The 20643-nt window shown below is 39.7% G+C and overlaps 1 protein-coding gene across 3 annotated transcripts in view; it reads left to right on the forward strand.

Moving 5' to 3' along the window:
• Positions 1-20643, forward strand: part of TTC1 (tetratricopeptide repeat domain 1) — a 44110-nt gene that overhangs the window by 17286 nt on the left and 6181 nt on the right. For all 3 annotated transcript variants that reach the window (XM_059174201.1, XM_059174200.1, XM_059174202.1), the window contains exons 3-7: positions 4366-4426; positions 6278-6390; positions 11596-11632; positions 14699-14847; positions 18180-18234. In XM_059174201.1, the coding sequence (XP_059030184.1) occupies positions 4366-4426; positions 6278-6390; positions 11596-11632; positions 14699-14847; positions 18180-18234 (415 nt within the window). The remainder of the gene's footprint in view (positions 1-4365; positions 4427-6277; positions 6391-11595; positions 11633-14698; positions 14848-18179; positions 18235-20643) is intronic.

The following is a 20643-nucleotide window of genomic DNA, read 5'->3' on the forward strand; positions in this document are numbered from 1 at the left end:
GCCTCCAGCTTTGTTTTCCTTTGTAAGGGTTGCTTTAGCTGCTTGGGATTGAAATCACTATTTTTATTTCAGTCTAGTTGACACGCTATGCTGCATTAGTTTCAGGCGTACAACAGAGTGATGCAACACAGTGTTATCTGTTATGCTGTGTACACCACAGGTGTAGTTCCCATATGTCTCCATATATCACTGCTATAATATCATTGACTAATTCCTTAGGCTGTGCCTTTTATTCCTATGACTTATTCACTCCATAACCGAAAGCCTTTATTTCCTGTTCCCTTTCACTCATTTTGCCCAACCCTCAGCCCCCTCCCTGCTGGCAACTGTCAGTTCTCTGTATTTATAGGTCTGTTTCTGCTTTTTGTTTGTTTATTCATTTGTTTTTGTTTGTTTAGGTTCCACTTATGAATGAAACCATATGGTATTAGTCTTTCTCAGTCTGACTTATTTCATTTAGTATAATATCTAGTAGGTCCATCCATATCGTCTCAAATGGGAGATCTCATCTTTCTTGTGGCTGCATAATATTCCATTATGTATCTATAATACTTCCTTATCCATTTGTCCTTTAAGATTTATTTATTTATTTTAGAGACAGAGTGTGCCCATGAGCAGAGGGAGGGGCAGAGAGAATCTAAACCAGACTGCCCACTGAGCACAAATCCTGACGTGGGGCTCCATCCCATGACCCTGAGATCATGGCCTGAGCCAAAATCAAGATTCAGATAGATGCTTAACTGAACTGCCCAGGCGCCCCTGTGTCTGTCTCTTGATGGACACTTAGGTTGCTGCCATATCGTGGCTGTTGTAAATACATGCTACAGTAAATGTGAATAAGGGTGCATATATCTATTTGAATTAGTGTTTTCCTTTTCTCTGGGTAAATACTCAATTGTGGAATCATTGGATCATATGATGTTTTTAATTGTAATTTTTCGAAGAACCTCCATACTGTTTTCCACACTGGCTGTACCAATTTACATTCTCACCAATAATGCACAAAAGGTTCCCTTTTTTCCACTTCCTCATCAATACTTGTTACTTCTCATCTTTTTTATTTTAGCCTTTCTAGCAGGTATAAGATGATGTCTCATTGTGGCTTTGATTTGCATTTCCTTGATGATTAGTGATACTGAGCATTTTTTAGTGTGTCTGTTGGTCATCTGTACATCTTCTTGAAATAACTTTTAGCTGGATTTGTTATAGGGTTTTCTTGGCTTCTAGCATCCAACTTCCCTTCCTATCTGGAGGAACTTTCCTGCATTGTAATCATGTTTGTGGGCAGTACCCCATGTTCCTCATTCCATTCTCTGACAGCCAAGGCCTATGAGCTATGCTTGACTTATTGGATGCTTTATTTCCTTTCTTTCTTTTTTTTTTTTTTTCTTTTTATTTCTCTTTATTTGAGAGAGCGCAGGGAGTCTGATGCAGAGCTGGATCCCAGGACACTGGAATCATGACCTGAGCTAAAGAAAGACACTTAACCAACTAAATCACCCAGGTACCCTCACTGGATGCTTCTGACCAAGACTTTGAATCTCAACTGGGGCAAAGAAAAGGAAATAGGATTTATTTGCTACTATTACAGCGCTGTCTTGGGCATATTCTTCCACTAAAAGATAATGAATGCTTTCTTGCTTCTTGATTAACAGAGTTACCTGAGTCCTGCCCTTTTTCTTAGCCTGTGTTTCAGGCCTCCGGGTGATTCTGTGAGCCCCAATATCTTTCTAGTGAATCTTCCCTCTAAATTTTTTTTTTTGAAGATTTTATTTATTTATTTGACAGAGAGAGACACAGTGAAAGAGGGAACACAAGCAGGGAGAGTGGGAGAGGGAGAAGCAGGCTTCCTGCCAAGCAGGGAGCCTGATGTGGGGCTCTATCCCATGGTCCTAAGACCAGGCCTGAGCCAAAGGCAGACCCTTAACGACTGAGCCACCCAGGCGCCTCTTCCCTCCAAATTTATACCTAAGATACAGTCTTTTTGCTTGCATCCAGAAATCTTGATAGCATAGAGAACATTATGATCTAAGCACCTCTGTCCTAGGTAGTACTAAGTAAATGTGACTATAGTCTTACATTTTGATTCTCATCACCACCACCCATATTATTCTTTTTTTTTTTTTAATTCCCTTAGGATAGCCCTGTTCCAGATATGTTCTAGCTAAAAATGAAAAAATAAAAATAGTGGCACCTGGGTGGCTCACTGGGTTAAAGCCTCTGCTTTCGGCTCAGGTCATGGTGCCAGGGTCCTGGGATCGAGCCCTGCATGGGGCTCTTTGCTCAGCAGGGAGCCTGCTTTCCTTCCTCTCTCTCTGCCTGCCTCTCTGCCTACTTGTGATCTCTGTCTGTCAAATAAATTGAAAAAAAGAAAAAATAAAAATAAAAATGAATTACTGTATCTGCTGTACATCTGGCACATGGTAGATACCATAAAAATGAGATTCATTTTATACCTACCTTTTAGTTTTTTTACTGAGATTCATCATCCAGAGTATAATAATAAGATATTTGGGAAACACCCTTGTTTTAACAGTGTTTCTACAAATCTACAGAGATATAATATTTTTACTTTGGTTCCCTAATCTTAAGAGTACCAATCATTTAGGCTCCCGACTTCTCCTGTGCATGAAATACCCTGCTATCTATATTTCCTTCCTTTGAAATTTTTATTTAGTCAGAAGCTTTAAGAATGAAGGTGGAGATTTTTGGATTCTCTCTCTTTTTTAAGCTCTTTGAAAAGGAGGCAGGTGGTAGTCACTTGTGTCAGTTCTGCTTGTGCCGATCATATTGCTAAGATATTCAGGGCAGAAAGCACACAGGGACTCAGCAGGTGCCATCATGGCTTGGCAGAATAACATTCATTCTGCCTGCCCTTGAGTATGATGGGTGTTTGGCCATCTCTGTGAATGTCTGAGTTGTTAGAAGAAGCTCAGAAATGAGAGATGTATCTGGGTTTCTTCAGACGCCCCAGTAGTAGCCTGAACAAAATTATTGCTCTGACCCTATAGGTGAAGCCGCTTCTTGTAGTGCACTCTGCCAACATATTGACTGTCTTCAACATGACAGAAACCACATAAACCATTTCCTTTTTTAAATTATTTTACAGAAAGGTAATAGCTCATATTTATTGAACCCTTATTTTCCAGGCACTGTATTAGGAGCTTTATGTATATTATCACATTAATCCATAAAACTATAAAACCTCATATTTAAGATTAAAAAAACTAAGGCTTAGAAAGATCTGGAACTTGTCCAAGATCATTCATTTAATAAGTAGCAGATTCAATAGCCAAACTATGGAAAGAACCTAGATGTCCATCAACAGATGAATGGATAAAGAAGATGTGGTATATATATACAATGGAATACTGTGCAGCCATCAAAAGAAATGAAATCTTGACATTTGCAATGATGTGGATGGAACTAGAGGGTATTTTGCTAAGCATAATCAGAGAAAGACAATCAGAGAAAGACAATTATGATCTCCCTGATAAGAGGAAGTTGAAAGGCAATGTGGGGGGGCTGGGGGGTCGGAAAGGAATAAATGAAACAAGATGGGTTCAGGAGGGAGACAACCCATAAGAGACTCTTAATCTCACAAAACAAACTGAGGGTTGCCAGGGGAGGGGGGTTTGGGAGAGGGTGGTTGGGTTATGGACATTGGGAAAAGTATGTGCTATGGTGAGTGCTGTGAAATGTGTAAACCTGGCAATTCACAGACCTGTACCCTTGGGGCTAATAATACATTATATGTTAATAAAAAAAATTAAAAATTATAAAAAAAATAAGTAGCAGATTGAGAATTTGAATTTATGGTGGTGTACATGCCAGTGGGCGTGGTGTTTAGTTTCATTTTGAGTAAATGGAAATTAAGTGATACCCAAATTGCTATTCCATGCAAAAGATATAAACATAGGAAACCTAGGTTTTGTGTTTTAAGCCTCAAGAATGCAATTGATGGGGCGCCTGGGTGGCTCAGTGGGTTAAGCCTCTGCCTTCAGCTCAGGTCACAGTCTCAGGGCCCTGGGATCAAGCCCCACATCAGGCTCTCCACTCAGCAGGGAGCCTGCTTCCTCCTCTCTCTCTCTCTCTGCCTGCCTCTCTACCTACTTGTGATCTCTGTCTGTCAAATAAATAAATAAAATCTTAAAAAAAAAAAAAAAAAAAAAGAATGCAATTGATGATTAGCCATATGGCCACATGCTTCTCTATGTCTGAGATTTAGATAAAACTGACCCAGCTCTCAAAGTCAAGTTGAAAAAAACAAAAGTCAAGTTGCTGCCTATTAAGTAGCCTAACGAAAGCTAACCTTTTTGTTTGCTTATATTGTGGGAAATGATGTAATTGTCGGATCTCTTGCAGAAGAGAAGAGAAGAGAGCACTAGACTAAAGGAGGAGGGAAATGCGCAATTTAAGAGAGGAGGTAAGGCACTTATATCAGCACTGATGTCTGGTCCTCTTGATTCCTCATTCTGTCTTGGAGTGTGAAGAAACACCAAAAATATTTGTAAACAGCAAACCTAAACTGCTAACAGTACATTGTTGCTTCCCAACGCCTTGGAATTTGATTTTTCACCAGGTCCAGATAACCTGCACCTAATGGTGACCAGTTACATTGTGTCTCTTGGCACCTGCATACTTTTTCTTTTATGTAATCCACTATAGAACCAGAGGTAGGGCAGACTTTTCAGCTGATACTTTGGAAAACTACTCTGAAACATTAAGAGGCTGGCTGTTTCTTTGATGTAAAAGTAAAAGCAGGGTCCCCCTTCCTCACTTGGAACAATTCTGTGAAAACTGGCCCAGTGGTTCTAGCATGGTCTGGAAAGTGTTTTGCTTGTACTTTAGTCTTTCATGTGCCTTTTTCTTTGGCTGCCTTAAGTAGAGAGATGTTCTGCTTGTCATCCTGTGTTTCTTATATTTGCTTAAGAATAATTAGTGTTCATTGAGTTAATTTGTGGTAACTATTTGATCTTATAATAACCTTCTTTCACATATGTAAAGTGTATATGCTTTAGATGTCTGGGTGGCTCAGTGGGTTAAGCCTCTGCTTTTGGCTCAGGTCACGATCCCAGGGTCCTGGGATGGAGCCCTGCAGCAGGGCTCCTTGCTCAGCCGGAAGCCTGCTTCTGTCTCTGTCTCCCATTCCCCACTACTTGTCTTTCTCTCTAACAAATAAATAAAATCTTTTTTTTTTTTTTTTAAAGATTTTATTTATTTATTTATTTGACACAGACAGAGATCACAAGTAGGCAGAGAGGCAGAGAGAGAGGGAGAAGCAGACTCCCCACAGAGCAGAGATCCCGATGCGGGGCTCAATCCCAGGACCCTGGGATAATGACCTGAGCTGAAGGCAGAGGCTTTAACCCACTGAGCCACCCAGGTGCCCCAAATAAAATCTTTAAAAAAAAGAAGAAGAAGAAGAACTATATCAAAATGCATATGCTTGGGACATCTGGGTGGCTCAGTGGGTTAAGCCTCTGCCTGCAGCTCAGGTCATGATCTCAGGGTTCTGGGATCGAGCCCCAAGTCGGGCTCTTTGCTTGGTGGGGAACCTGATTCCCCCTCTCTCTCTGCCTACTAGTGATTTCTCTCTCTGTCAAATAAATAAATAAAATCTTTTTTAAAAATGCATATGCTTTAGAAAACTAGGAGTAGTAACATTATCCCCTACTTTTTAGATTTAAAATTTTTTTCGTTACATCTGGTTTAGCAATCATCACTTTTTTTTTTCCTAAGTACTAATGGTTCTGATTTTGAAAGTTTATCTCTTTGTATTTTAGTGTTAAATATTTCAGACCTGAGAAAGGCATGAACAGGCAATTTTCTTTTAGTACCCTGACCATAATTCTGTGAATGACAGAGAGTAAATAAATTTATCACCATTTTCTCTTTTAAGGTCTGTAGCCAACTACTGATTTTTACATTGTTGCTCTTAGCTCCATAAAATGTGTCTCCAGACATTTTAAGGAAGCAGTTTTGGCCAGCTTGACTGCATGAAAGCATATCTTTAATGAAAATATGTACATAAATTTTTTGTCTTTATCCCAAGCCATTAATCCCAGATTTTAGTCTCTTTCATCTGTCCAGTTCCCTAATCCCCTTTCATTATTCCTTACTAAATTGATAAGCCAAATAAAAGTTAAACATACAGAACATTCTACTTGAGACCTTTGTTCTGTGAATGGAAAGCTATGCATTCTGAGATACTATCAAATACAGTAATACCAGGAATAAAATCATAATGACCTCTTATCTTTTACCTTATCCTCAGATTATACAGAAGCTGAGAGTTCTTATAGTCAAGCCCTTCAGATGTGCCCATCCTGCTTCCAGAAAGACAGGTCTATTCTGTTTTCAAATAGAGCTGCTGCAAGGATGAAACAGGTATGTGTCTTTGACCTTTTCTTTTTAAGAAGCACATGAACTTGGAGTGTTTTCATAGGATAGATTCTGTTTCAAATTAGCAGAGGGGCTGTGACTCTTTGATCTCAGGGTTGTGAGTTTGAGCCCCATGTTGGGTATAGTGATTAGTTAAAAATAAAATCTTTTTAAAAAAGAAAAGGGGCTTAAAGTTGCTGCCTCCGTTTTCCTGCACATGTATTTCCCTGATGTAAAGGGCATAGGGAAGATAGGAAAGTATTTTGAAAAAACCTGAGTCAGATTATTGCTAACATTCCCTATGAGAGTGGCTGATTGAACGCCTTCATGGCGAAGGGCTGACAAAGTCTCCACCAAACTAGGGCAAGTTAATGAAGCAAAAAGCCAAGTAGTGCATGTCCTAGAAGAGCTACAGCTGCTTAATTTAGGTCTCTGGAATTCTCAATAAAGACTCAAAGGGAGAAGGAAACACCATGAAAACTCTGGACTTGGGGGTGCCTGGGTGGCTCAGTCATTGTGTCTGCCTTCAGCTTGGGTCATGATCCTGGAGTCCTGGGGTCTATCCCTGAATCGGGTTCCCTGCTCAGCTGGAAACCTGCTGCTCCCTCTCCCACTCCCCCACCTATGATCCCTCTCTCCCTGGGTCTTTCTCTGTCAAATAAATAAATAAACAAAATCTTCTCCCAAAAATTAAATAAATAAATAAACAAAACTCTGGACTTTGAAATGCTTATTGCTAGGATTCTGATTCTCTGCCAAAAGTGTGGACACAGGGAGAACTGTCCAACAGTTGGGATGAGAGGTGCCCCTAAATGTAAAATAGGTGTCAGGGAAAGTTCAAGAGCATTTTATATTTCTAAAGGATTGAGAACTGAGTTAATGAAGGCAAATGTTCAGGTGTACTGGTTTTGTACAACATTGGTACTAAAAGTTAGCAACCTAGATGGCTCAGCTGGTTTAAGTGTCTACCTTGGGCTCCGGTCATGATCTCAGGGTCCTGGTGTCACAGGATCACAGGGTTTTTGTCTCCCAGAGTCAAAGAATGAATCCCGCGGACACAGAAGGGCGAAGTGGAAGTTCATTAAGTGAACGTGAGAGCAGAAAGCAAAGAAGAAGCTCTCTAGAAGTAGAGAGGTCTTGATAGGGCCTCACTGAGGGCTTTTATTGGCAGTCTTTTATTGAGAACTGACTGGGAAGCTTGTCATAGCCTTGAGCTTCTCGTGACGCCTTGATTTGAGCATGGACTACTGATAACAGCCTTAATGACTTAATTCCTTGAGGTTTGGCCATTTTCTTTTCTTTTTTTTTTTTTTTAAGATTTTATTTATTTATTTGACAGAGAGAGATTACAAGTAGGCATCGAGGCATGCAGAGAGAGAGAGAAGGAAGCAGTCTCCACGCTGAACAGAGAGCCCGATGCGGGACTCGATCCCCGGACCCTGAGATCATGACCTGAGCCAAAGGCAGCTGCTTAACCCACTGAACCACCCAGGCCCCCCGAGGTTTGACCATTTTCTATGATAGTGTAGCCCCCAAAGAAAAGTACTCCCTAACACCTGAGGCCAGGTAGTCTATTTCCTTATATCTTGTTCACTCTAGTTTAGCACTTCTGCCTGCCAAGAATAGTGTCAGAGCCCAGCCAAGGGCCCCTACTTCTCCCTGCCTATACCTTAACCCTGTCCTTATTTACTGGGATTGAGCACCACATTGGCTCCCAGCTCATTTGGGAGCCTGCTTCCCCTCTGCTGCGCCCACCCTCCCTCCTTCCTGTGCTCCTGTAGGCACTCTCTCCCTCTCTCTCTCTCTCTCAAATAGATAAAATATTTTTTAAAAAATAAAATAAAAGTTAGATTTGTTGCTGATTTGTCTGCTATTCCTATTTAGTCAACATGTCAATTTAAGTGGATTGAAATGATGTGAAATTTTGGCAGCGGGTAGGGGGGAAACCATTTGTTTAAATATGGCTATTTATATCCAAAGCACAAAGAAGAGATTACTTAGCATACCTTTAAGCAACCACAAAGCAAGGTCACGATTGGGTTAAATTGGTTGTTTGTTTGTTTTTTTTTTATTGTTTGTATCAGGTATTTATTATGTCACTTTTTCTTGTTGCCTGAAATTCTCTAGAGCCTCTACCAAAGTCATTTTTGATGACCAGGGTTTTTTTTAAAAAGGGGTGAGGTAGGGAATACTTGAATGACTGCACATCAGGAAAGGGTTTGTGTTTTGTTTTTTGGTTCTTTTCGTATGTTTTATTATTGAATTCAGTTTCTAAGGTGAAGTATTTTTAGAGTGATTCATATCAAGTGGGAGAAGAAATAATTAGAGTATACAAACAGACATTTTTGTTAGAAGAAATAATACAGGGGCGCTTGGGTGGCTCAGTTGGTTAAGCATCTGCCTTCGGCTCAAGACATGAACCCAGGAACCTGAGTTCAATGCCCACTCAGTGGGGAGCCTGCTTCTCCCTCTCCCTCTGCCATTCCCCCTTCCACTCTTGCTCTCTCTGTCAAATAAGTGCTGTCTTTTAAAAAATAAAATAAAATACTTGTTTTAAGTTTACATAGAACAATATTCATTAATATATTCTACCACTGATCGGAATTCACACTTAGCTGGAAAAAATCTTTTTTGCTTTTGCTTCTTAGAGATACCTTGTCACATTCTCAGACTGGAAACTAATTATGAAATAAGATCAGGAATGTCTTCGATTTCAGGAAAAGGCCATTTGGCTCCTGAGATTTGGGATTCTTTGTTTCCATGGTTGCTAAGTTATTGATACTGCTTAGGTTGAGCTAGCATAATCGACCAGTTCTTAAGTTAGGAAATGTGTATGGTCTTGCTGGTCTTTTGTCTGTCACATCTGAGGAGAACTCAGAAGAAGTTGTTTTATGACTATTTCCTATATGAAGGGTAGGTTTGTTGGTACATGTTTTGTTTTATTCTTTGAAATTGTACTCTTAATATTTTAAGAAGATTCTATAATTAGAGACGTGAGTACTTCCAGGATTAATGCACTAAAGTGGTTTAAGGAGCATATTCTGAGGCTTTCAAGAAGTGGTGGGTTAACTGCTTTAAGAAGAATTTCTGAAGGCACATTTGCAGGCTCAGCATCCCTGACTGAGTGACCCTGACCAAGCTTTACATTTCACATCTGGGAAGAAAAGGCAAACTGGAGTTAAGGTAGAGTTTCAGCTCCAAGCCAGGCTACACAAGAGCAGACAAAGCCCTAAAAGTGTAGGCCCAAAGTTTTGTGTACATTATGGTATGTGTATCTTATATAAGTTATGAAAGGGTGGAAAATAGGTTCTGATTTTTTTTATACACAGCCCTTTGGAGACTACCACTCTTAGCCGCAAATAACGCCTGAGGGTGACTGTGACTGCAAAGGATTCTGTGGTAAAATACCATAATTACTTGATCTGCGGAAGCTGATTATTGATAAGCTGCACTGCAACTTAGTGGTCTCTTAAGGGCCCAGAGAATACCACCACAAGTGTACACATAAGTTGTAAAGATTTACTCCTGTTCTAAACACTTTAAATTGTGAAATTGTGTGTCCTAGATTTATAGGAGTACGGTAAATTGAGAAAATACTGACTTACCCAAAGTTATACAGATTTCTTTACCATAGGACTTCATAGAGCTTTTAATATGTGAATTTTTAATGATGAGCGTTGGAAGAGATAAACTATATTTAGTGCCTCGCAGATGACTCTGAAACCTTTTTTATTTGTTATGGGTAAAATAAAATTTATTTTATACAAATAAAAAACCTTTTTTATTTGTAATGACCTAAAATTCACCATTTTAACCATTTTAAACTGTATGTTTCAGTACCATTACGTATGTTCACAGTATTCAGCCATTTACCACTGTCTAGTTCCAGAACTTTTCCATGGCCCCAGAAAGAGACCCTCTACCCATTAGGTAGTCACTCCCCATCCTGGAATTTTGATTGAAGTCTGAAACTCAGTTTGATAGACATTGATCTAAAGTATTGTGCAAAATATTTAGTATTTTCTATAGTAGCCATTATGGGAGTGTTGAACATTTCTTTCTTTTTTTTTTTTTTAAGATTTATTTATTAGTGTGTGTGCACACTTTTGAGAGGGGATGGGGCAGAGGGAAAGAGAATCTCAAGCAGATTTCCTGCTGAGCATAAAGCCCAATGCAGGACTCAACCTCATGACCCTGAGATCATGACCTGAACCAAAGTCAAGAGTTGGATGCTCAACCCACTGAGCCCCAGGCTCCCCTACTGAATATTTATTTGAATTAACATTTCTGTAATACTGTAGAAAACTTCTAATTTGGGGAAAATAGACACTTTAGAGCTTGAGGGGCTAAATAGCAGGTCACTGTCAGAACTGGAATTACAATCTAGTTCTTTAGATGTCCATCATTGTTCTCACTGTGCCTTGCTTCTAGATTCAGTGAAGTAAATTAGATATCTTATTTTGTGAAATGTTTTGTATTTTTGTTTCACCAGTGGCTAAATTAAGATTTATAACCAAGGGCTGCCTGGGTGGCTCAGTCAGTTAAGCATCTATCTCTTGATTTCAGCTCAGGTCATAATCTCAAGAGTCCAGGGATGGAGCCCTGCCTTGGGCTCTAAGCTGAGCGTCAGAGTGTGCTGGAGATTATCTTCCTCTCCCTCTGCTCCTGCCCCTACTTCTCTCTTTCTCTCTCAAATTAATAAATAAAATCTTAAAAAAAAAAAAAAAAAAAAAAAAGATTTGTAACCAAGACTAATGACGAGCCACACTGTGTGTCTATAATGAACCATCTGTATGCTTTCTGAAAGATACCACCCTGGGTGTGATAACATAACAGCTTAGCCAAAGAGGAGAGTTATCAACAGTTACTCATAGTCACTCATTTGCCCTGCTTATTGATCATAACTTTCTCTCAGTATCAGCATTCTAATGTGAAGTACCTTACAATATAATAGGTCAATTCCAACAGTCTTTAAAGATGTTAGGAAGAAACAACTTGAATAATTTGTTGCTAGGAGGTTTGCACATCAGAGCTGTCACTGTATTTTGAATTTAAGCTTATTGTAAATAACATGCATGTTTCCATGTGATTTCTTTGAAGAGCATTGTGCATCTCCATAAGCAGTTATTAATGGTCAGCTTATGTCATTGAGCCTTTGAGCCATTAAGATTGAAGTAGAGTGTCACATATTAATGTTATATTTCCTTTTAGGACAAGAAAGAGATGGCCATCAGTGACTGCAACAAAGGTACAACTTTTTAGTCTTGTTACATGTTATATAAAAGAGCATTACCTCAGCTGGACAAATAGTCAGGTGTGTGTAGTTGACCCTTAAACTGCATGGATCTACTTATACATGGCTTTTTTTTTCCCAATAAATACAGTAAAGCACCCGAAATGTATTTTCTCTTACGATTTTCTTTTCTCTAGTTTCTATTACTGTAAGAGTACAGTATATAATACATAGAACATACATAGTACATATTAATCAACTTTTTATTGCTGTTAGGGCTTGAGGTCAACAGTCGGCTATATTAGTAGTTAAGTTTTGAAGTAGTCAAAAGGTATATGGATTTTTGGCTGTGCGAGGGTTGGGGTCAGCGCCCCTCGTTGTCCAAGGGCCAACTGCGTATGTGTATACCCTCACTCTGGGACCTTTAAAGAAGCTTTTATAGTTAAGCCTTCTTAGAGGTGCTGTGTAGTAGTCATCTTAGCATAAACACGCATGTGAATGGATAGTTCTGTCAATGTATCCTATATTAGTAAGTATGTGAAGAAAAATTCAAAGCTGCCTTGGCAACAGAAGCCTGTGGAACAGAGTTCACTTCCTGTTAATGTCTAAATTACTGTCTTTGGGGATTGAAATTGAGGATCTTAGGTGCTACTAGGGCATCTGTATCTGTGTGTTCATAGAGAGGGGGGCAGCTGCGGTGAGGGGCAGCTTCTGTTACGGAATTGGTATTCCCCTCACATGCAGTAATGCTTCCAGACCCACTTGCCATCATTTGAATTACCTTTTCAGGTTCCACACAGTGAACTGAGACTTTGCTCTCTGATACCTGAATTCTATTATGGTCTTTTCATCCCACTAACTTATAGAGATGCTCCCAGCTGTAGAATGTCTTTGGGTTTGGGTTTTGGTTGGTTGGTTGGTTTGGGTTTTTATCCAGAGTTTTCCTGATAGCCCAGACCATTGTCTTTCCTTTCTAACCAGCTTGGTTTGGAGAACACACATCATCACCTTTCCTTATATCTTACTCTTGAGTTTCTAGGAAATTACTAGTTTTTAGAATTTTTTTTTTCAGTCTTCCATCTTTTGGATAATACATTCTGAGAGAATTGAAGAGTTAGTAGGTACTTTGTATGTTTATCTAGTCCTACTTATGCTCGGCATGAATTCCTATCCTTTTTTTTCTTTAATTACCTTCTCTGTTGGCTTTCTTTCTTTATACTTGGTATTTCTTGATATCTGAATGAAACTGCTAGTACCTTTGAATCTAGCAAAGTTCTTTTTACCTATTATATGTTGGCTGGAACTAATTCTGTTCCATGCAAACTCGACATCTCAAGATTCTTGGATGTCTGGTAAGCATTATAGATTTAAGGTATCCAGAACAGACTGGAACCTCCCCAGTCCACTCACCCACATACCCATAAACAACTTGCAGTTAGGCCTTTTTCATTCTTATAAATGGCATTACCACCCATTCACTTGCTTATTCTCTTTTTTTCATTCCACATAGTTAAATTAATTGTAAGTCCTGCTGGCAGACTTTCTAATTCAAAGACATAATCTTAATCTGGCTTTTTCTCTCCCTCTCCACAGTGACCAGCTTAGCCAGCATTCTCTGTCATCTGGACTACTACAGTAGGCTGCCAGCTTTCTTACTGCTTTCATTCTTGTCCTCCACACTGCAGCCAGGGGGAGAAGTCCTTTAAAACTGTAAATCAGATAATATCTCTAGTCTGCTTGAAACCATTCCAGTGGCTTCTCATCACACTTAGGAAAAAGTGTAACTTCCTTCCTGGCCAACAAGGCTTCCATGATCCGGTCTTTGCTTGCATCACTAACATGCCAAGTTTGTTACTGTTTTGGAGCCTTTACTCTTGTTGGTCCCTCTTCCTGGTATATTTCTCCTTTTAAATGGCTGGTCTCCTTCAGATACTGCCTTTTCATAGACTTTCACCACTGTCTGAAGTTAACTTATTTCCCCTTTCACTTGCATTTACTACCTTGTTTCATTTTTCTCTGTAGCACTGTGACTCTCTGAAATTACATACCTGTATGCTGTCTCCTCTTGCCTACTAGAGTAGCTTAAAGCTTTGTGGAAGGAGAACTCTGTCTTGTTTACCACTATACTCCAGAGATACACTACATGAGATACAGATATTAGGTACTAAAGAAATCATTACTGAAAACATGTATGAATAAAAACTGAGTATATTATTTGAAGGAAAAAAGTTACGGAGGCATGACCTTGCTTTCTAACAGAAAAAGAAATAACTCAAAAGAGTAGGAGAAATGCAGTATAGTTGATCCAAAACGTGGGCATAGGATTTTTAGAAGGGCAGGCACTGCTGGATAAAGGAAAGGATATTAAGCATCAGTGACCTAAAGGTGTTGGAACAGAAGTCTGAAGGAACAGTGAGGGTTTAGCCAAAAATATAACCTTGGTAGTCAAGGCATAACCTCGGTTGTTCAGGCCTAGAAAAGAGAGAATGATAGCAGAGTCTGCCACCAAACTCTTTTCCTTCCATTCTTTAATTTGTACTTTAAAATTCTCTCTCACTTTTCCACTGTGAATGTGGGTTCTGTGTTCTCGCCTATTCTGAACTAGACAAAGGGCAGGTATGTGAAAACAGGACTTCAGGTGTAGACCTGGGTTTCCTAAACTACAGCCAGCAAGCCGGATCCAGCCTGCCACCTGCTTATAGACAGGCCCTGAGCTGAAAATGGTTTTACATTTTTAAATGGTTGGAAATCAAAATATTTTGTGACATAGGAGGATTACATGAAATTCAAAGTTCAGTATCCATAAGCTAAGGTTTCTTGTAGCACAGCCATCTTTATTTACTTCTATATGGTCTGTGGTAGCAGGGTTGAGTAGTTGTGACAGAGATGGTGTGTCCTGCAAAATGGAAATTATGTATTGTCTTGCTCTTTACAGAGAAAGTGTGCCAGTGCCAGGTGTGGCCTTTGACAAATAACTTTTCCTTTTAGACCCTTGGAGGATGGTTAATAAAGAAACACAGTATCGCTGGGCACATAGGCCCTTTTTCTTCATGGTAACAATGATTTCTTCTCTTTTTACAGCAATTCAGTTAAACCCCGGCTATATCAGGGCAATATTGAGGAGAGCGGAGTTGTATGAGAAAACGGACAAGCTAGATGAAGCCCTGGAGGACTATAAATCCATATTAGAAAAAGATCCATCCATACATCAAGCAAGAGAAGCTTGCATGGTAAACCTGATTTTTAAAAAATATTTTTTGTTCTGTTCCCTGTGTTGCTACTCATTGAATCTTAAATAATCCTCTGGGACCAAACTACCTTCCCTTTATATATTTTTAAGGGCGTACCAAATATATGGGAGACCTAACTTTGAAGTGGTGGTCACAGACCCTCTGTGACCATGTACCATTTAATCTCCATTCTTTAAGTATTAACTATGTAAGCCTTTAATCCATAGGGTTAACAAGAACTCAGTTTCATTGTTGGGCTACAGAAATCTTGTACAATTTTAGTCCAAAATGAGTCTGAATATTAGAGGTAATAAACTTCTGGTTTTCTGCCCATCCTTTTCAGTCACCAAGTTTCTATTTACTATCATATGGCCAGCATACTTCCAATTAAATTTATTCCAGATTAGCCTTATCGTTATTAAAATTACTTTTGTCCATGACACTATAGATCCTCTTGGTTCTAATAAACATCATAATATTTTTATGTCACTTGTGAATTAGCTAAATGTTACTGATTTTCTCCCCCTTCAAAGTAACTTCAGGGGTGCTTGGATGCTGCAGTCGGCTGAGCGTCCGACTCTTGGTGTCAGCTGGGATCATGATCTCAGGGTCTTGAGATGAGGCCCCATGCTGGGCTCCACAGGGAGTCTGCTTAAGATTCTTTCTCCCTCTGTCTCTGCCCCTCCCACTCGTACTCTCTCTCAAATAAAGTCTTTTAAAAAAAATTTTTTTTTTAACTCTCCAGATCTGTGCCTCTAGTTTAGCAGTGCTCTTAATCTCTAACATGCACAGCAACATATATTCTAAAAGACATGCTACAGAATCGGATGTATAAGCATTATTGCCCCCCAAATAGTGGGTATTCAAATAAGTTTGGGAAACATGGGCTTCATGAAATAGGTTTCTTCATGCCAGACTTTTCAGAGAGCCATTAGGATGAAGAGGTCCATCATAAATGCCTATGCACAGCAGAGATCGCAGGCCTCCAGCAGGGGGGAAAGGAAGCCACAAACCTGTTTTATTTAAGCCAGACTTTTGTTATGTTTGGGTTTTTTTTGTTTTGTTTTGTTTTTTTAAGATTTTATTCATTCATTTGACAGAGATCACAAGTAGGCAGAGAGGCAGGCAGAGAGAGGGGGAAGCAAGCTCCCTGCTGAGCAGAGAGCCCTATGCGAGGCTCCATCCCAGGACACTGGGATCGGGACCTGAGTCGAAGGCAGAGGCTTTTTTTTTTTTTTTTTTTTTTAAATCCTCTTCCCTCCTTTACCTTTTCATCCCTGCCTTCCTGATTAAATCCTGTTGACCCCCAGATCTTAGTGGGGAGGTCTTGTCCTCAGGGAGATATTTCTGATGCCTCCCTGGTCCCTGGGTTTGGGTGACCTTGTTCTAAACCTTCAAGGGGCCCTATAATTTTTCTTTAAATAGCTTATTTATTGGTGTACCTTATTCACATTTATTTATGTGATTATTTGTTAGTACCTGAGGATTTTGTTCCCTGTTATATCCCCAGCACTACATGTGGATTATAACAGTTTACTACAAATTGAGGAATGATGAATGAGCCCTCCAAGCCCCACGTAGTCTGACCCCTGCTTTCTTTCTGACCTCACTTCCACCACTTTACTCGCTCTCACTCTCTTAGAGCCCCACTGACCTGCTTGCTTTTCCCCAAACCTGGGAGGCATGCTCCTGTGTCCAAGCCTGTCTCAGTCTTCTTGGTCTGTCATAACAAAATAGCACGGACTACATGGCTTAAAGAACAGAAAGCAATTGTCTCAGTTCCAGAGGCTGGAAGGGATCATTAAGGTTCCAGCAGGGTTTGCTGTTGGGTGATGCTTCTCTTCCTGGCTTATAGATGGTAGCTGGGTCCTCACATGGTCTTTCCTTTGAGCACAGGGAGGATGAGGAGGGGAGGAGGAGCAGGAACCGAAAGCAGAGGCTTAATCCACTGAGCCACCCAGGCGCCCCTGTTGTTTTTTTGTTTTTGTTTTTGTTTTTTAATTAAAACCAACATTTAAAAATGGGAAGATTTTACTAGATAAAAATCTAAGTCAGACCGCTCTTAAAAATTGTGAGATGTGGACATCCTGGGTCCTTCTTGAACTGCTGTATATTGGCATTCAGCTAGAACTCTTCACTTCATCACTGACCACACCACTCTCTATTGCCTGCCCAAAGGAGGATTCCTTTCCTTATTTACATTTCCTGTCTGACTGCTAAGAGTGTTTGAGCCCCTGCAACGCAAGATTTCCCACTCATTTCAGACTTGAGGAATGTTGACTGATCTGTCCTAGGTGATTTGGGTTTTGTTTTGCTTTGTTTTTACATTTGAGATGAATTCCTTCAATAATAAATGATCTTTTATTTATCGAGAAGTAGAATAATGGTAGACAGACTGATTTGGATCATTAAAAGACATAAGCAGTATGAAACCGGCTTTAATCCTTTACCTGACTTTTAATATCTCTGAATGGTGGTAGGATTGACTTTAATTTGAATGAGGAAAAGGAATAGTTCTTAAAATCTTAGCCAAACTCTTCGTAGCCTTTATTCTTGTTAACATTGGTTTTAAACCTTCTGTAAGAGGGAGCCTTTTATATTGGTTGTTATGTGCATAAAGAATTTATCTTATTTTGAATCATTATAACTGAGTTGTTAAAACTAAAATTGCAGAGTACTTATGGCCAATTACAGAGCTAAAAGCAGCTATATAAGACTCTAATTTAGATCATTGGTTTTCAAGTGTGATGATTTAGTTTCCAGGGACATCGGCAGTGACTGGAGTGGTACTCTGGGCATCTAGTGGCCCAGGGATGCTGTAAACCTCCTACTGCACAGTAAAGAATGACCTAGTCCAGAATGTCAGTAGAGTCAAGACTGAAAAATCCTAGGTAGGCGATTCATTTAGAGATATCCAATATTGATCTGACCACCTCTTAACAAATTAGATTATACTAAGAAAGGACTTCAAGTTAAAGAATACAAGTCAGCCAAAAAATTTAAAATATGTAACCCGTAGTCCTACCACCTAAATACACCACTACAAACATCTGGAATGCATTCTTTCAGAAATTTTTTTGTCTGTATATTTACCAGATTTTTATTGAGGTCCTCCCTGGGCCAGTGTGCCAAGAACTGGGAATATTATTAACAGTGAACCAAACAAAACTCCTGTGTTTGTGTAGCTCACCCACAAATACTATTTTTTTCTGTATTTAATAGGATCTTACATATGTACATCATCTGATCTCTCTCATTAAGCTTGTTTATCAAATTCAAAATAAAGCCAAAAGATTTTTCATCAATCCTTGTTTCTCCTCTTTTCCCCTCAGAGATTACCTAAACAGATTGAAGAACGTAATGAAAGGCTAAAGGCAGAGATGTTAGGTAAGTTGGCTTCCCTTTCCCATGATCCTAGTAGCTAGGAGGCGGGGTGAGGAACAGCAGGATTTGGTATTTGCTGGAGGAGAATACAACAGTTAGAAATAGCTTTGGGAGGGGCACCTGGGTGGCTCAGTGGGTTAAGCCTCTGCCTTCGGCCTTCGGCCTGAGGTTATGATCTCAGCGTCCTAGGATCGAGCCCCGCATCAGGCTCTCTGCTCAGTGGGGAGCCTGCTTCCCTCTTTCTCTGCCTGCCTCTCTGCCTACTTGTGATCTCTCTGTCAAATAAATAAATAAAATCTTTAAAAAAAAAAAAAAAAAAGAAGTAGCTTTGGGGTCCATCATTTGTTGTGTGAACCTTACCATGGTGCTAGTGAGGTCTGAGCTGTCTTTGACTCCAGAAGGGTTAGAGTGGCTTAGAGAGGATGCCAGCTTTTGAAAAACAAAACTTCTATTTTGTTTTTCTTGAGTAATTTTCCTACGTTCAAAAATACAAACGTGATTCAACCTGGGATCCCACTAACCTCTATTTCAGATCAGGAGTTTCATGAAAACAGTTGGGTTTCTTCACTGAGTAAACAACTTAAGTTCTTAATTTCATTAGAATACAGAAACTGCAAGTCAAAATCATGTCAGAACCGACAGAATGTTTGTTTTGAAAATGGCACTGAGAGTGCCTTTAGTGTTTGGAGAGGGCAGCAATTAGGAGTAAATAGTGAGGGGACGGAAGACTGTGAGTGGAGTGCAGGGCAGATGAACTCATGGGTTAGTTCTCGTGTCTGACAAAGCATTTTATAATTGGAATCAGAGAAGCCCTTCCATGAATAGTCTGCTTGACCAAGGGGAGTAAAAGTTCTTGGACAGAGACCTACCCAACATACTCTGCTCATACCCTGTCTGAGATATCCCTGCTCAAGATCTGTTTTGTGTTCTTCCTTATGAGTATTTTCTAAAATTACCATGTAAATTGAATTTAATATATTGCAATCACATGGTCCTAAAGGAAAAATCTTAAATTGAGGTTGGCTACTTATGGCCTTTAGGCGTTATATCCAGATAAAGAGAACATATTTTCCAAAGGATCACTCTGCTAGCAGAGCTGATTGAGAAGCCGTTAAACATAGACAGTCCACAACCCTGTGGCCCTTGCTGAGAACTGTTTTTAGAGTTGGGGAGACTTCTGGAGCCCACCGCAGTTTTTCCAAAAGACACTCCCTAATTACATATTTAAATTTGACACCATGTTAGAGCAGAAACATTATTTTGGAGGTGCTCTTTCTCAAAGAAGAGGGAAAAGAGCATTTTCCACCTATTCTAACAATGACTCTTTGTTCTAGAAATAATATAGTATGTGTACTTAGCTGTGTTTCATGCTGAGAGAGATGATGTTGGGGTGGCTGTGGTGGACTTGGAGAAGACTCAGGCATTGTTCTATGGGTCCATTTTTTTGAGCCAGTATGAAACCCTAAAGGGATGGATGTAAACTGAATCTTGAAGCTGTTGTCAATTCCAGATGGAATCAAAACTTCATTTTTCCTTGCCTGGCTGGCTCAGTCACTCTAAATTCTCAGGAGCTGAAGTTTCTGTCTACTCAGCTTTGGGTTTTACTTATATTGTCCTCTTCGTTTGAAATATTCAAGTCGAATCCATTCTCAGTTGCTTCTGTAAGGAATTCTCCTCTCATCAGACGTAAGCAGTTTACGTTGTGTGGTAAATATGATGTCAGTTTGTTGTTACACAGAAATAGTGTGAATGGCTAAATTCCTTCATCTTCTTCCTAAGTATAATGATCATGAACAAGATATTGCTTCTAGGCGTTCCCCACCATCGGAGAGCCTGAAAGGGAGAAACGGCTCTCTGTATGGAACCTCAGCCCCACAAAAGCTTCCTAAAGTTTTCCCCTCCCTGTTACAGAGGACATAACTGTGCTTCATGCGCTGTGAGATCCTCTGCAAGATAATGTCATCCCTTAGACATTCCGAGCAAGCTTTGCAGTGGACTGCACGATTTTTAGTGCTGGTTTCTCTGGAAACGCTGGCCTCTGCTGAAAAATTGGCAGTTAAAGATTTGAAAAACTGTTCAACACTGCTTGTTATTGGCATTTACGAAGTTAGGTAATTATTTAGCAAGGTGAGCTTTTATTTAGGTTTGTTCAATAATCTTTGACTTGCTTTTTCAAGTCAAGTAACTTGACTTCTTTTTTGTTAGAAGAGCCATGTAGCTGCCTCCATGGGGGGGAAAAAAAATCCCAATTGGAATAAAGAAGGGGGCAAAACATACTTAAACATATCACTCCTCCCTTTCTAGCCTATCATTTAGAAATATCATTAGGACAGGCATGGAGACCCAGAGTGGCCGTCAGTCCTAGTGCTACAGCCCTTTGTAGTCACAGGGAACAGCTTCAGATTTGGCTTC

This window comes from Mustela lutreola, chromosome 5 (assembly GCF_030435805.1).
Source record: "Mustela lutreola isolate mMusLut2 chromosome 5, mMusLut2.pri, whole genome shotgun sequence".
Classification (NCBI taxonomy): Eukaryota; Metazoa; Chordata; class Mammalia; order Carnivora; family Mustelidae; genus Mustela; species Mustela lutreola.